Source organism: Homalodisca vitripennis, chromosome 5 (genome assembly GCF_021130785.1).
Source record: "Homalodisca vitripennis isolate AUS2020 chromosome 5, UT_GWSS_2.1, whole genome shotgun sequence".
Lineage (NCBI taxonomy): Eukaryota > Metazoa > Arthropoda > Insecta > Hemiptera > Cicadellidae > Homalodisca > Homalodisca vitripennis.
This window is the reverse complement of record NC_060211.1, coordinates 43,991,920-44,006,978: the sequence shown is the minus strand read 5'-3', so window position 1 is coordinate 44,006,978 and position 15,059 is coordinate 43,991,920. Positions and strand designations below refer to the sequence as shown.

Here is a 15,059-nt window from a genome sequence, read left to right as displayed (position 1 = left end):
AATATTCGAATTAGAGAAGAATTGGAATTATAGAAGTTCGAATTAGCCAGGTTCCACTACTTAAGTAAAACTCGAAAAAATAAATTTCGTTGCCAATCATACCTGTGTCCACAATTCTTTTCACATAAAACATGCCGGCGAATAAATTAAAATCCCTTTAATAACACATTAGCAACCCCAATTTATTCATAAACAAAAATACGATGTGGTATATAAAGCTTTCCGGCTGAAACTATTACGGACACACGTAAAATCGTAATGTGTTTTGCTGAACACATTGTTTACAAAAAATGTTATTTTAACTTTCATATAGTTTTAATGGTTTTGAAAACTTGGACCAGAAAAATTGAACTATAATTAATTGTCCAATAGACATGTTTAAAAGTTCTCAGTGTTACAAGGAAAACTCCTAGACATACACGCTGTATAAGGCAAATGTTATGAACTGCCTTATCTAATTGATATAATGTTCCTAAATAAACGAGGCTATCGCACACGTGAGCGCTACTACGCTGTTGATGGGCGATTTCTGGCATCTGAATAATGTAGTCCGCTCGTCTATCCATCGCTGTGTAACTATAGCAGAGTTTCACTTGTTGGTTCGAAGACTAAATTGTGTATTTAACGTTTCTTGACCATAACTTCGCCTGGTAACTAATATCGTCTTCTAATTAGACAGATGTTTACACAATAAATACAAGGTAGGAGTACGCCACACTGTGTGTTACGTAATAGGCTTCGTTTAAGTGAAAAAATTCAAGTCTAAAGCTCTCTTCATTATTGAAAGATAGAATAGCAAATAATCGTAAGGAAAAAAAAATATTTATATAATTGGCAAACAAAAGAGAAGTTGTGTTAGCCCATTGAGTGATAGGCTTGAATGACGCTCACGCCAATTCCATGGACAAGCACCATTATAGAACTCATTCGGGTTTAAGTAGAAATGAAATATCATGCTAAATTTAAAGTCTAAAAGTTAAATATCTCTTGATATATCTAGTGGATTTATATCAGTGTAGTAAATAACCATTAAAGGGTGAATGTATTTGGATATTTAGGCAAGAAGTTTAAATATCACATGGTAACATATATCAACAAAAAAATTAATTCTAATATTTTCACGTTGCCACATAGGATCAATGTATGGATCAATAAAGCTCAGCCGAATACCATGGAGTAACATATAGCATCATTAACCTCAGTCTTCCTCATAGAGTATTAAGCTTCATATATAATTTCAAGTTTGTGGGTCAGTTTGTTTCTAAGATCAGACAGTGTGGTCAGACTGGCATACAGAAATGAAATTTCAGAGCCTCTCGAGTGGTAGCCAAGAACTTTTAATATAAGATTGACTCTAGTAAGTTCAGTGACTAAGTCTGAGGTTATGTTGTTGGAATGTTTGTGCATATGAAATATATTACTGATATGTGAATAAAACAGACCTGAGACAGAAGAGCAGAACAGAGCGAACAGTAATGGCAGCCAGAGCCACAGGAGAAGGGTGAGGCTCGATACACGGGGTGGATCCGTCATCACTTCCGCATCAGATCTGTGTCAAAACAATAAAACACTTCAATATTAGTGGAAAGAGACCTAAGAAATAATACTAGAACAAAGCGAACAGTGATGGCATCCAGAGGCTTTGGAGAAGAGTGGGACAGAACATAAGGGGTGGTTCGATTTCGTCATCACTTCCGTAACATATCTGTAACAATACAATACAACACTAAAGAGTGCACGTAAGCAGATATGAAGTACTGGTGGCGAGAGAAAAGAAGAGACCTGGCCCGTGCCGGCGCACAGCTGTGTACTAGTGTGTTGCCGCGCAATAATTTCAGGCGCTTCGCCCCTCAGCCAACCCTGCGAATTGTTTATCCTAGCAATGGAACAGTGAAACAATAATGGAATTACGAAACAAGGCGCGGCAACATACTAGTAGTAGCGCCTGCAAATTTCAGATAGGCCAGAATCCAGGTCTCTTCTTTTCTCTCGCCATCAGTAGAATATTATATTGGAATTACCAGGAGTAGGCGTTTTGGCCACAATCAGTACATTTTCAGACTGTTTACAAAACAATGAAATAAACAATGAACGAAAAAAATTGTTTATTTTGTAACATTTATATCTGCAATGACGAATATTTATATGAAAACCCGTTGAAATCTGTGCAAGACTAGTATATTGCAAATGTTATTTTAGATTAATATTAAATTACTTTGTTTGTGCGGTTGTCAAATTCTTGGTATAACAATTATAATTGAAAAAAATTGGTAACATTAAATTGAGAACTTAAATTTAGTTTAATAACAAATTAAAGGATGTTACGTGTAATGAATAACTGAGCTATACATCCTGGTCTGGTACTGGCCAAGTGGCCACGCATACATGTTATACACTGAAGATGAATTACTGGTTTTTATTTCTACGAAGTTTTTACAAATTCTCCGGAGATCTTTTGGGGATTTGTACCTAGGTTCAACAAAACTTAATTGTAAACATGGTCCAGAATATATAGTTTACCTTTTGGCTGTCTTTATATGTTTTTAAACTTCATTAATTTCTAAAATTATTTAATATAAAACTTAATATTTTAACTTAGTTAATTTAATTTTGACACAGTTTTTTGATTTTGCATTCTAAAAAAAGATAAAATATTATATTATATTACCATACTATGTTTTAAGAACGTATTCGGTGTGATTTTGAAATCTTATTAACACAAAAATCAATTTATTAAAATGTGTAAAGAATGATAAACTTTGTTAAATTTAGTTAACAAATAGTGTGACACGTAGTTCATAACACCAGTCCGGAAATAATGCAGACGTAAAGTTTTAACTGTTGTAAACCAAGGCAAAATATTCTTCTTTTTATAAATACACTATCATTAACCATGCATCACAACAGTTTAAATGTTTCGAAAAATGCTTTTTGCATTGATAAACTTCTATTACCTCCTAAAAGTCTGCTTTAGCTTATTAATTTTTGTGTGTTAAGCTTTAAACATTTCAACTGTGCTTGATTTTTAAACTTCATATTGTACTATAATATTAATTATCTCTATATTTTAGACTGGAAAACAATAATCATGCCAAACATGAATATTTTATATTTACTAGTTCCTGAAATTAAAATACAAATAACAGATAAACGTGGACAGATGGAAAAATAAATGTTTATGTTAAGTAGTTAGAATATTACGTTTGTTAATAGTTTCCCTTATCCTGCAGATATAAGATTTCTGGAGAGTTTATAAAATCTCTGTATATATAAAGATATGATTATGGTATGTAAAGTTAAATTGTATTTTAGACCTATTTGAAAATTGGAGATAAAATAATATTGACTAAAATATTGACAATATTAAATATCAATAAAACAGAATTTAATAATTATATTCATGATTTCTAACTCATAATATATACAAATAAATCTTAAATATAGACTTAACGATTGTCCATTATAATAAACGGGTGAAAAGAACGTTGAAGCGATTGGTTGATGTAGTAAGTATAAACTCGACTTATAACTGACTCGAACAATAACCGGATTATGGTATACTGTTCCGTGTTATTTCCTCGGCTCTTCTGGATTACATTGCTTTGCTTCCCAGCACGGTTATGTTCTTATAACACCTTCTACTCACTACAGGGATTAACCTGCTTCTGAAAATAAATGTTACTAAAATAATCTTATGTATCATAATACATAAGTATAAAATTTTCTTTTAAAAATAGATAAAAGTAATCGCTATCGATGAAATAAAGGAAAATTACACCCATGTCCTTAGAATACGTTTTGTAATAGTAATAATTAAGTTATATTAACTATATACTTTAATCCAAAAACACAATCTCAAATGAGTAAATGTTCTAATCTACATATTTATGAAGTTAAGAATTGTGGGAGAATATGAATTTACACTGTAATGCATACGTATTACTGAATATATGTCGTTAATATTATTTTTGTATTTATCGATTCTTAGAAAACAAACGAGGAGATTAATTCGATTAAATCAAAGTAAATGTTAGTGTTAAAGTATTGCGCTTTTAATCAAGCTATTTTATCTATGTTCAAATGTATCAATACAAGCAGGTAGGAAACAGTTACTAACAAATTAATATTAACAATACGTAGCTTATTCACTAAGTAATAGTTACATAGGATTTTAATTTAAGAAGTGAAATAAGAATGTTGTGTCAATACATAATGCGTTTAGAATTAATATTAAACTACTTGTGCTCAAAATATACAAATAATGTTCCACTATCAAGGTGCCTCGAATCACAAATTCCTATATGTATATCTTTTAAAGGTAGTATTTAAACTTGAAAAAACATTAAAAATTCCAAGCCTCGGACACCTTATTGGGTTTATAAATAAATTCTGTAAAACCAATTGAATTAAAAATCAATGTCAAACCTTCAATTAGCAACAGCCGTATTAAATTTAACCCAGAGGTTAACATCATTAATGCAAACTTCGGGAATCCGAATTTGATTGTCAATCAATGCCATAAATAATTTTCATAATATTTATGTCAGTTATTTGTTAGTATTTAAAATGGATCTTCACCACTCTTATATGAATGAGTTTAAACACTGCCTAAATCATTTACTCTATTGTTTTTCGTTTCACACACTACATTAATACCAACTTTTAATACCAAAGTGGAAAATAATCTGAATATTTATTTCCCATTTATCACAGGATGAAAAACCTATAGTACGAAAAAATATTATGTGACATAGTATACAAAGTTATTTTATCCTCAAAAAAGTATTTATCACATGGTTTATTTATTCATTTATTAAATCAAACCTTAAAATACACGTTAATATGTTGTTCATTTCATGAATATAATTTAGCTACAAACCACTATTGTTACTATTGAATAGCATGTAGTATAGCTAGACGGTTATTGTACAGTAGTTTAATTATATTATGTAGTATTGATGGAAGGTTATTGTAAGTAATTTAAACATCATGATTAGAAAGCACTTTTCATTTTTGAGCAATCTACTCATTTCATATTCGTATCTCGTTTCACTATATGCGGCATAGTAATCTAAGCCGTATTCTCTAATATATTAAACACACAGAAACCTCAGAATACATGAAAACTTGCAATATTGAAAAACAGAAACAAAACAAAGCACGCAACAAAATTATACGAAGTATAAAGAATTGCAACATTTGCATACTATTGTAGTATCTAAGAATGTTACACATCAACATAAATAATAAATATAATCAAAAGATAAATAACTTTTATAAAGAAAACCGTGTCAAATCGTCAACATGTTTGCAGGAGATGATGCACCAATTGATCATATTGATCATTTATTGGTTAAGCTTGAGCCAACCATGATATAGACCAGTACCCTTCAGTTCACCTGTAGAAGTGGATATGTACTATTGGCAGTTTTGGTTTAGTATCTGTTTATTGTAATTGGATTTCCACAGCGAGGTCAAAATATATCAAGAATTGGTGGAAGTAGCGATGTTTCTAATAGCCATTTACGCCTTTAAAATTATCAATATATTACATATACTGGGTTGCATTACCACCTCTAAAATTAATTTCTTGCTAAAGGTTTTCGTTGGCACGGCACAAACCATGCCACAAACTATTACAAATGGGTCATTCGTATTTACAATAACAATTTGTTTAGTTAGAGCATTGTATGGAAGTAAAACCGTACATAAGTACATATTATTTTTGCATATGAGGGTATAGTTTTATTTTGTTTGTGATTTATAACGGGGGGCTACAACAACTTAAAGAGGGCTACAACTCACGCAGTATAGTAAATCTAAAAACATTTCAGTCGTAATAAAACAAGTCATTGCAATAGTGTTTGTTTTTAGTTTTGAAACAATAATAAGGCTTTGTTTATATGTCTATAATGGAAAAATGTGAATAATATAATGAATTCAGTTAAAATTGGTATAGCCTCGATGTGTTGTGTTCATTAGAGCTTTAAAATAGAAAATTGTTGAAGTAACAAAACATTTTCTGTAGTTGTCTCTTGAATACATAGTTCACCAAAAGCATTGTTTTTCTTTATGAAAAGTATACAAAACTAATTAACAGTTTTTTTATGAATCTTAAGTTTATTAGTACATTTATCAAAACTGTTATCTTAAATGACCTACTTTTCTTTTTTCGCCAATATTATAAATTACTTTTGGAAAATGATTATAAATTATTACTGATCAAGGGAGAATATATATCTTTTTATACGGTTATTTCATCTGCTCGACCACAATTATTTACTGAAATAGTTTTCTTCCTTAGTCCTTATGTCCTTGGATGCAGTATTTGTCCTTCAGTCCGTCTGTCACACAGAAAACATAATCATGTTATGTTTGCCCAGTATACCCATTTTTGTTTTTATGTTCCTTGTGAACCAGTTGAATAGAATGCATATATAAATATAATATGATAATTATTTCCTATAAAATGTTGCTACTTGTTATCCGGCTGTGTGCCTCACGAATACATCCAGTAGCGTTTAACGAATTATACGTCAATGAATATTCCTACATAAATATTTGTACATTTAGATGTCTATATGACTACATAACAGATTCTTAATATGATCACCTCAAATGTAATCATAACGTAAGTACATATCTTTTTTTATAGGATCATAGGTGTAAATGTCTAAACAATCTCTTCATGCAGTTGTAAAATTACATAATTTATGAAAAAAATTGTTTTGCGTAATCCTATTATTGGAAAGCTCTTAGCAGATATTTGAGTTCACAGTTCAGACTGAAGTTCGTAGCCCATAATGAGGTTATCAAGAATAAACAAACTGTGAAGAAACTTATCATCACGATACGAAGGCTAATTCGATTATTAAATTAACTTTTCAATTCATCTTTGTTAAATATTTGAACTATTTAACTATTAAAGTTTTCCTACTTTATTACAAACTTAAGTATGCGTGCCAAATACTTGAAAAAGCACTCTACTGCGAACTTAGTTTAATACTCTGCTCGTAACAATAATAATTTGTGTCAAGGTTTATAACAATGTTACTTAATTTTAAAAACATTATAAAAAGGCAATGAATATCTTTAAGTTTTTTTACAAAATTCAATAACTTTCGTCAAATGCAAAAAAAACTGTTCGTAATATTCCGTCAACAGTGTAATATTGTAAAATAAATAGTATTCATTTTTTTAAACGGCAGAATACAATATATTTAAAAACGTATAGGAGAGGTATATTTATATGTTTATTATAGCTAGGGGGAGGGGGGTTATTTATTGTATATAATTAGTTTAATTCCTTTTTAAAATATAATATATAATACAATGTAATCTTTTGACTTTATACACTATAGTGTATGATTGTGATCAATAAATTCATCAACACTATAAAGCTTGCTTAGTATTAAAAAGTGTGTTTTCTTTTAAATACATTTTGATAAATGCCTAAATACATAGTGAACATAATTATAGAAATACATTGTGTTTATTAACTCGATTCCAGCTTGGAATTTAAGATGCTTCAATTAATAATATCTATGATTTGGGGTTAGGTGTCGTACTATAATTATGAACACTCTTTTCTACCAATAGTGGTTAGTTTAAATATAAATAACATTTTCAAATAAATTCCTAAAAGAAATGTTTTACACGTTTTCCAAGATTAAATTATTTAAAAATTTCTATCAATTCATCCCTATTCTCATGCACAGATGATTACATAATTGAGTCATTATTTAACTGATGATTGAGTCATAATTTAACTGGTGAACAGTACTTTTATTGGATCCGGTAGTTTTCAGAAGATCTCACGACTTAATAAATAGGTCTCATGACTTCAACGTTTTGGTTTCTATAAGTGAAGAAATATTTTACCATTTATGTCGCATGAATTCCATATTATATAGATCATTTAAAAGATGTTCATGGTTAATACTGTCAAACGCTCGATAAATGATTTGTAAGGGCCGAGAAATGTTTTACTGCAGTTCTCTGCTCCCATAATTCTATTATTATAGATTCTATTACTTATAATTATATTTCGATTCTTCAACTTTCTTTTTCAAAGCCAAATTTGCGTACTGTTTCAAAGAGTTAGTTTAAGCTGACAATGTTATTAGGGATTCTTAATGTATAAAAATTTAAACAAAATACTATTGAAATTATTTACTCAATGTGTATAACGTACATTGCATAACATAACCGGAGGCCTTTCTAAGGCTGTTGTATTTTAAATTCTGTTGGAAAACTATTCGTAAAACAAAATCATTATTTCACATGATGATTTGTGATAATTTTTTGGTTATTTGCTATTCATAAATATATTTGTAAGTTTAATAGAACATTTTAAATTATAATTTATAACCATTTTTGTTCAACAAACTTTAAAATACGCAATGTAGATATATAAACAGCATCGCAAAAGTTTTTATTACAACCTCGCGACCACTGAAAGATGTCTGAATGTTCATTATTGTATTCTGAGATATTCTTTCGGGTGCGAATAAAGAAATTAAATTTCTACTGTATTTTCACAGATATAATTTCTTCAAAGACTTGCATGCATTACTCAAGGGGCTCGAAAAATTTAATTGTTCTCTGCCGCCTGTCTACACGATATCTATGGAATTGCATTTTTTTATTTTGATATACGCAACACTGAGTCCGATTATATGTGTAACGACAATGGCGACAATAAGAGAACACAATAAACAAATTGGCAAGCAAAATTGAGTACAATCATATGATATTTGAACATTATAATGACATTTAACACACGTATAATTATTCCAATACATATTTTCATGGTTATTTAGTGTGTAGACTTTTATTAATTATACTCTAATATGAAACACAATTTAATGAAAGTCAGTGTTAAAAAACTAATAAGATTTTATTTCAGCGCAAATCCTGCTTGCAGTACCTTTCCTAGCTTACTGGAGCTTTTGTTATTTAAATACATCTCTAAAATCTAAATTGAAAAAATTAAAATATAAATGTGTAAAGTGGCAAAATATCTCGTGAATGATTTAATCTGTAATTTCAGACATTAGATTCTGCATGAAACTTCATTTCTATATAGACAAACACAAATTATATGATGGAGCATGTCCAACCGTGGAACATCTCGAGAATGATATAAACTATAGATTTTAAATTTAGCAAGTAATCTCAGTGAATCCTATCATGCGACACGTGGTAGCGTAAAAATATTTTCATTCAATACGAGGATTATTTTTCTTACTAAAGCACCATTGATTTTTACAGGGATAAGAGAGTAACTCAGTGGTGTAAGCGACCAGCTGTGAATGTCACCACCACTCATGAACCGGGGGGAAATAATTGGTCTCTAACCCTTAAAATAGCAATGTAACCATTTAGATACATCATCCTGGGAGTGCTTCAATTGTTTGTGTCACTTACTATATACTGCTGTCAATATTTATAGCAAAATATAGTTATAGAGATACGAGTTAGATTAAACTAATACTAATTGATGTCATTCATAATTATTTTATAATTACTCTACTATTATTAACTCAATTCAATAAAAATGGTCCGCTTTTCCAATCCATCCAGAAACACATAGTGGTCAGGATATAAAACTGTTGATGCAACATAAGTGAGTTGTTGGATCTAGTGACTTTATTTGCAGTAATGCCTTAATTATAGACTACCGCGATCTTCAACGTAACTGTTTGTGGAAGTCATTACGTGGTTTTCTGTTACCCTCCGTTAGCGTGGTGTCATGTAACTCGTCATACAAAGTTTAACCAGAGTGCTTGCTTTGTCCGTAACCAAATTATTTTTTAGTTTTTTCTGAGAAATATTAGTGAATTTTATTACATACCATAATTTAATTACCTGAGGTGAGTGTGAATGTTTTATTTCAAAACTGCAAATAGAACTTTCTTTTAAATCGTAGGGAAACGTTAATAGTAGATTAGTAAGACACGAATGAAATTTCAATTAAATATTTTGAACCGTAGTGATGAAATGTCATGTCGAGTTTTCCAACATTAGTTTATGAAGGTAAAACTGCCAATGACAGAATTCTAATGACAAGAATTGTCTGACAAACACAATGTTTCACTTTTTTATGTCAATACTTACCTTAATCATTAGGTATATTAGTAAAAGTTTTTATACTAACATTCTTTCTTTTTCACCACTAATACTTTCAAAGAATTATTAGGATACTTACTAATGTAAATAAAATACAATTCAATTAATAAAATATTCCATAGTAAGATTTTAATTTTTACCTTTTGAAATAAAAACATTTTACATATTCTATAGAATTGAAATTTCATTATCATAAATAGATAACTGGAGTACCAAACTACTTTTAAATACCTCTTGGTATGCGCCTATCTGTTCTTAAATACTACCTCACAAACGCAACCATGTACTTTCATACACTTTTTTGCCTAGATGTACTTTTTATTCTGTGGGTATTGATAGCCCATTATACGATTTAAATTTTTTGGAGTTTATTTTTTTTGTTTACTTCTAGCCTGATATCGTGCTGTAAGACTTCCTATGTTGTACCAAAAAGTTACAGAAATACAAAATTAGAATAAGAATAAGAGCTTGAAATCTCTGTCCTGAATTTCCCAGGATATTCCTGGACCAGACTCGAGGCGGTGTAATCCCGCTCGAGTATATAAACTCTAAGCTGGGTGTGTTGCTAAATTTGATGTCGTCCATATGTTCGAAGTGTGAAATACGATTCTTTAACCAAAGAAATATATGTTTAATTACACACACACACTATAAAATTTACAAGCTAAAAGTATGATCGTAATAAATTTAATAACACAAAAGTGTTATATTGCAATTCTCATTCAAGTAGCATTGAAAATATAATTGATTTTCTAGAAATATAAACGTTTAGAGTTTTGAAAGTTTATTTTTATTCAACTTTTTTACAGATAGTTATGTTTCAACGGATCTTGAAACTAGTAGTTGTCAAATTAGACACGCTTAAGCAAAACAAGAAAAGAACAGTCAATTAATCAGTTGCGTAAGAAAATTTTTTCCGATTATGAGTGTTTTTTTCTAAGGATTTTGCAAAACTTCTATTTATTTCTGTAAAATATGGCAGGACATAGGCAAATACAATAAGGTATATTTTTATAATTTTAACACTGCATGTGAAAAACCTATATAAACTTTATGTTTGTATTTCAAAAACATACTTTAATTGTTTATTAAAAGATAATTGAACATCTTACCCTTTAAAACATTGTTTTAATGTACATTACGTCGTTATTTTCATAATACAGTCTAGCTTTTGTCAATTTCGCCTGCAAATCTTTTTATATAATAAAATATTTAAGAGTGTTGATAAATACTTTTGTTATACATATAAATTACAATAATATTTTTTCTTAGTAATGTAGTTTTGTTCTGATGAATATACCATCATAATAAAATGTTTTTCAGGACAAATTATCGTCCTCTATTCTATTTTTCATGTTGTAATTTCGGATATTATACATAATCCATATAAATATTCGTGGGATATGAAGAGAAAGATGACTAAACCCCACGAGCTTCCCACAGTTCTTGTTCTCTCCATTTATATGAACATTGAAGTTATAATTACCAGTAGCCTATCTTTTTGGGCGTTGGCTCAAAATGATGAAGTACCATATCATTAATACTATAAAGGTTCGATCGTAATCAAATCGTAAAATAATCCCATTTGTTTTCTTCTCAAGGTACAGAGATACACCTCTATTTGCCTTGGGCACTGAGTATTGAATCTGTAATTAATTACAAATAGGTTTATTTGTTTTAGAGTATGGTAGAAGTAAAGCTTTAACGTATTGAACTGTCCAAAATCGTATATAACGTGTTGTGTCATCCGCTCTCATTTTGCTTACACAGACTAAAAAGCACAGTTATTCTTAACTGTTGCTTTCAAAATCCTAACGGAAAAAACACCTCTTTATACTTAAAGGCGAATTTTATTTGTTAGAACTTCCATTACATTTGATGATTTATTCATATCATTCACAAAACATAACGAAGGGAGCTGATTCTCATCTCAGACGAGAAATATAAAGTTCATATAAGTAGATCATATCAAAATTAGTATATTACGTTAATTAGGTATTTAAATAATTTGTTCTATTGACGTAATTACTTGACGTACACGCCCTTTCGTGCTATTTCCTGGTGAGAAAAGATTATGACACACCAAAACCGAACTAAAACGAAGCCATTTTATCCTTTATTTTAACGGGATGTTAGTTTAAATGGACAATTATTTGCAGTATTTGTATGTGCTAACATTTCTAGATAATTCATTTTATATATATATATATATATATATATATATAAAAATTTATGAGGTTTAATACTTATTCGTTCGACGTAATTTTCTATATTTTTTCTGAATAATATGAGTATAAGGAAGCTCGTTTTCTAATAATAATTATTTGTTTAAATCATCTCTAATATATAAAGTGCGAAAATAACTTGGACTTTAAACCTAAAACCGTTGGATCGTGTTCATTGAGATGAATTAATATTGATACTATAGAGTTGCTAAGAGAGACGGTTTTAATTAGCTGGTATTAAATCATAACTCTTCAGTGCAAGTTTACACAAGTTTTCTTGGACGAAGTTTGAAACTTTTCTTTGGTATAGTCTTGTTTAATACGGTACTTACAGCTCCGACTCTCATTAAGCAAAAGTTCAGTTCCTTTCAGTAATTTAATTCACTATAATAGCCTTGTTTGTTTGAGCAAGAATACTCTACATTTTCTTATTATTTTCTCTATAGGTGTTAAACTTGTTCCACGCAATATGCATGATTAAAGCAATTTTTAATAAAAAACGAATAAAACAGATAAGTGTGAAACATCGAGAGACTGAAAATAGGGATAAAAGAATTCTTTATTTAAAAAAAAATAATCAGTAAAGGATTCATTCATAAAATACTATCTTATTGGACTTGTAACTGTACAACCTTTTTATCTAACACTTATAATAACCGTCGATTATATCAGATTAAACTTCATTATTAAAGAACCATTTTATTTGTGACTGTTTATACCCAATGTACTGTTAAAGTGATTTTATACACATACAGTTAAATTAATTACAAAAACAGTTTTTTGATAAATATAATATATCGAGTACGTACTTTAATTCAAAAATACTTAAGTTTAAAGTTACTAAAAGTTAAAAGTAGCCAGGATATATTATCATACTGTAAGGATTTCATGTTCTTTTAAGAATATACCACAATTTTACAAATTGTTATGTAGAAATTCCCGTAACTAGTATTCTGACACTGAAATATTACACTAAAATTGTGCTACTTTGCAAGCACTATTAATGGTATTATTTGTGCAGTATTATTTATTTTTCTATATTTTCTGACATTATTTTGTAGCAAAATATTGAAACAACTAATCATTACAATAAACATAAAATAAGACTTTAATTCGCAACTGAATAATGATTTAAATGTTACTGCCATTAAAACTTAAGTTTATAGTCTAGTTGTACGAATAATTTAAGTTGTAAATGTGAGTTTTAGCAACTTCCTAGTGTATTTTGTAAATGTTCAACACGTACATATAATAAATTTAGTATATTTTTCTGATTTTATTATATTTATAAAGTTTATATGTAAAAAACTAATTTTAGTTTGTTGTGTTATAAAATTTGTTTAAAACTAAAGAAAGTAGAGTATTTGGTTATTGTTATGATGGCTTGTACCGACCAGTTCGTGTTCTGTGAAGTGTGTTCAGTGTGTTGGCACAACACGGCACAGTCTGACACACACGTGTGCGGTACTCGGTCACAGTACGGCGGGCCGCTGCACCAGGCGAGGTCCGGGACACTACTGACAGGCCTGGCAACAATCGGCGCGCGCCCCTACACTCCCTGATCAACCCTCTCTGGTGCCATAAACGCCCCCCCCTTCCGCGGCACTGAGACGTCTCCACCATGTTTGATTTAAAATTATTCCAACTATTGAATTCCGATACCGTTGGGCTCTAACGCTCCAAAATCAGTTACGAAGTATTTTAACAATCGGAGAAGGACGTCTTTGTGCTCCATCCTGCACAATGAGAAACAATTTGGGTATAGTCGTACATAACATTCCAGGCTTCGGTGAGTTTTGCACAAATTAAATTTGGATTATCCGGATGATGCTACCCTTCCCCGAACCGACTGAAACTCCCCCCCCCCACCAACTTCTCCCCACCTACTTTAGTTTTTTGGCTCAAGACCAATCGACCATCATTTACTTCTAACATTTATTGATTAATCTACTACGACTGCTTTGGTGGTTCGGAAGTCACCTTTAAGCCGTTGGTCCCCAGGTTAAGTGTTAGAGAGGGCTTCTTAGCCCTAACTTCGCTTGGTAAAATAAGACATTTTTACTTTACTTTACTTTTACTGCTTTTGGTGCTTTGCATCGGTTAAAATAATAATTTTATCCTATCATAACAAATATCACTGAAATTAAACGCAGATTTCAAAATGTTCAAAAAGTAAATCATACTTTATACACGGTAACAGTACGCCGTGTAACAGTCACATTACGAGTGACGTAACAGGATTCGGTGATGATGCACGCAGAATTTAAAGCCATTTAATTCCCAAAGATGTCCAGCTAACGAACAGACAGACAGACATATAGACTAATCATACAGAAAAGAAAGAAAGTTTTAAATCCCCCCGGCAGTCATAAGAGAAACTGGGTCAGTCTACTGAGTGATAGGCTTCAACTACGCTTAGCCAAATTTAATGTTTAGATCTCCATAGTACTTACTCTTGCCTATGTGGAAATGAATTTCCATGCAATGTGTAAAGTCTACAGGTCTTTCTCAAAATATCTAAACATCGCCGACTAACTTAAGTTTTGAAAAAAACTATAAAACGACAATTGATTGAAATATATATATATATATATAATATATATATATATATATATATATATATATAATTATATATACATAAATTTTAATATTCCTGGCATATGAATCAATAACTAACTGTATTTACGGACAGCCTTCGTCGAA

The 15,059-nt window shown here is 30.2% G+C and overlaps 1 protein-coding gene across 4 annotated transcripts in view; it reads right to left on the bottom strand.

Moving 5' to 3' along the window:
* Positions 1 to 13,863, bottom strand: part of LOC124362100 (lachesin-like) — a 314,521-nt gene extending 300,658 nt beyond the window's left edge. For all 4 annotated transcript variants that reach the window (XM_046816277.1, XM_046816278.1, XM_046816279.1 and 1 more), the window contains exons 1-2: positions 13,751 to 13,863; positions 1,443 to 1,549 (exon numbers count right to left, since the gene is read on the bottom strand). In XM_046816277.1, the coding sequence (XP_046672233.1) occupies positions 1,443 to 1,533 (91 nt within the window). In that variant the 5' untranslated portion in view covers positions 1,534 to 1,549; positions 13,751 to 13,863. The remainder of the gene's footprint in view (positions 1 to 1,442; positions 1,550 to 13,750) is intronic.
* Between the last annotated feature and the right edge of the window lie 1,196 nt (positions 13,864 to 15,059).